This window comes from Bombus pyrosoma, linkage group LG7 (genome assembly GCF_014825855.1).
Source record: "Bombus pyrosoma isolate SC7728 linkage group LG7, ASM1482585v1, whole genome shotgun sequence".
Lineage (NCBI taxonomy): Eukaryota > Metazoa > Arthropoda > Insecta > Hymenoptera > Apidae > Bombus > Bombus pyrosoma.
In genome coordinates this window covers 15,980,518-15,983,600 of record NC_057776.1, presented here as the reverse complement: position 1 = coordinate 15,983,600, position 3,083 = coordinate 15,980,518, and the positions used below count along the sequence as shown (strand labels likewise).

Genomic DNA, 3,083 nt, shown 5'->3' with positions numbered 1-3,083 from the left:
TCTCTTGCGCGTTAAACTATCTACTAATAACATTTTATCACTTTTAATAGCATCGGTTGAATTAGTGTTATTAGTATACTTTAGAGCTATTCGTAGGAAAAGAATAGTTGTTATATATTAGATATTTATTCACCGAGTAAAGTCTCGTATTTATTTAATGTATATTTTAATATGCAAATATGACGACCTACTATAATTTATAAAATTTACATGTCAGGATTTATTCGTTTTATTGTCTTCGTTGTGTAGGAAAATTTACTAATAAGTGCGTACTGGTAACGTACACTTTGATACACGTATAAAATCGTGATATATTTTTCTTCGTCGATTTTCGTTTACGCTAGTGAAGCAAATTCTCTGTAATTAAAAGACGGAATATTTCTTCGCAAGTTTAGTACGAAATAACGAAGCTTCAAAGCGTAATAATTACTTAAACTTTAAATACATGATGTTGCAATAAAATTATTGATGATAAAATATCTTGAAATGGCAAATTTATGTGCAGGGAAAATCATTGCACGTACAAAATCATAGAAAAATAATAACTAAAAGAATTCATTTTACATTCGTATCTTTTTACTAGGAAAAATATCGTAGTTTGTTACAAAAATGCAATGAATTATAAAAGAAGGCAATAGTTATGAGTAATTAGGACAGTCAACTTATATTAATAATAAATTAATAAGCCAAGAAATCATCTATTTGTGCGCAAACTCTCAATTTGTTCGCTTACATTTATTTTAAATTAAATTAACGCGTGAAATATGTATATGTATATGTATTCAAACATAGTGTGCAACATTATGCACCTGTTACGTTAGATGAAATAGACATATTACCAAATGGTAATATGTCACTATGCGTTTAAGGATCGCAGTTCGATATTGTCCTGTTGTCTTACTTACCTTTCTGTAAAAAAGAATCTCACGAAGATTACCTGTACTTAGCATACAACCATCTTTCGTAAATAAATCTGTAAACAGGTTAATCTTGTTAAATGCGATTGGATAAGAAAATATATTGAGTTACTTTGCAATGCTAATTCGAATTCCATTAACTTCGCGTGTACCGTTCGCACGAATCCTTTGCGATAAAAGAAATTTCACGATCAATTTCGACATAAATAGAGATCCCTCGAGGAAATTAATTACTCATAGTTCACAGCGTCTTGGCTTGGTTATTGGTACAAAGCGTTAATCACGGGGTATATTAATGGCTGCGGAAAACACGTGGAGCGTGATCGCAATGAGAACCGTCTTCATGGTTTGTTGAATTTCGGCAGCGTTCGTAAAGTGTCTGCCTTTCAGCCTTAATTTAAGCCGGGCGAGCAGAAAATAGTGTACTGGAGCCAAGTCTGGAGCGTAGCGAGGATGATACAACGCTGTGACTCCTTTTTTGCTCCGAGAATTGTTGGCCAACGACTGCATTGTAAGGCTGTGTATTGTCGTGCCGCGAGATGACGGGAAAAACGCGTTCACAGTCACTGGGCAGTACGTACACTAAAAAGTGAAAATAATCCTAGAGTTTTGAAATTTTACGTAGAAAAATTTAGTATAGAGATAATATTGAGAATGTGCAGTCTTTCAACGATCTGATACATAATGCTAGTGGCTAAATAACGACTATTGCATCTGCGTGTGAAAAATTATACAGAGGGTAGTAATAGGTCCAAGTATAAGAAAGTATAAATATATAATAAATTTGTAGTACGAATAAATATATGTTCAAAATATTTAACGAAATACAAATTCTAAATTTTCAATCCTAAATTTGTAACTTTTTATTCCTAGTCTCTGAACATTTATTTCTTATCATCAATTTCTTCGTATCTGAAACTTTTAAAATATTTCGGCTGTTAGATATTCAAGGTTTTCAAACGTTAATTATAAATATAATTATTCTCGTATAAAATGTACCCACACGTATATCTTTTCATTAATTTATACTGCATCTGCGCTCCAGCTCTGATTACAACAAGTAAAAGAGGAAAGACAACAAGCGACATAAACAGTATACACCACGGAAATCATTAACATACTACTCTGAATTCGAAGAGCCATTCCAGAAAGGTGTTAGATCCGCGAACCATGTCAAGATCTAAGATACCTTACAAATCTAACTTATGTACAACTGCCTGCGTGTTAGATCGCAATCTTGTTGATTATCTTCCATCGAAAAATCAGTCGAATCTACATGGACTATCATTGACTACAAAATCGAATGATCTATCAGAAGGTTCCCGGATGCTAGTTATCGCATGCGAAAGGACGAAGAGGGAAGATCCTGCGTCTGGCAAAAACTCCCCTCTGAAGTTCGAACGTCTTTTCGTCTGCTTAACTCGAAGTCAATCTCTCTGCGTGGAAGGAAGAAGAGGGAAAGTAGCTGGTGGAATCGGTTTTACGAGCGCACGATAAATTATGATCTGTCAAAACAGGACTACCAACCACTCGGCACGTCGACCGTTTCGCCTGGTACCAGGTCATCGATGCAGGTGCAATAGACGCTTCGTCCGTTGCCGGTTTTTAATTTCGCCTTTCGCAACGTTGGTTGTTTCCCGTTGCTGTGCCGTTTCGAAATCACCCTCCATCGCGTTCTGCAATCATGTACGAAATGTTTAACGAAACATCCGAGCGATATCTGCTAAAATTTAATTGCCGACAAGCGACCTGCTTTATTAACAAACTGATAAACGGTGGTTCGCGCTGTATCTATCATTGACCTGCGTCGAACAGGTTTGTCTTGTGTCTGTAAGGATGAGAATTCGTGTACGCGAGTGATTGAGAACCGGAAGAATGTTCATACAGTGACGAGTAAGAAACGATTCGGAGAATATATAAAGTAGAACTCCATTTACTGGAACAAAATTTTAATTAGTCTCTGATCCATTAATCTGAACGCTAGCTCTTGTTTACGTAAACGGAAAAGGTACATAGCGGGGAAAAGTGGCGATTGGCTATGACACGAAGTCCAATTATATAGTCCGTTTGTCCCGCGACAATTCAGATAAGTGTAATCTGTGAGAATCGTTTGTATGGTATAAAGCACGTCTCTAATTTTCTCTAATTGTTAAGCTAATACTTGCA

General features: G+C 35.7%; 1 protein-coding gene across 1 annotated transcript; it reads right to left on the bottom strand.

Annotated features, from left to right (window-relative positions):
* Positions 1-948: 948 nt before the first annotated feature.
* Positions 949-2,531, bottom strand: LOC122568848. The gene is made up of 2 exons (XM_043729060.1): positions 2,445-2,531; positions 949-1,499 (listed from the first exon to the last, which is right to left on the bottom strand). The coding sequence occupies exons 1-2, from the start codon at positions 2,481-2,483 to the stop codon at positions 1,194-1,196; spliced, it is 345 nt and encodes a 114-aa protein (XP_043584995.1). The 5' UTR covers positions 2,484-2,531; the 3' UTR covers positions 949-1,193.
* Between the last annotated feature and the right edge of the window lie 552 nt (positions 2,532-3,083).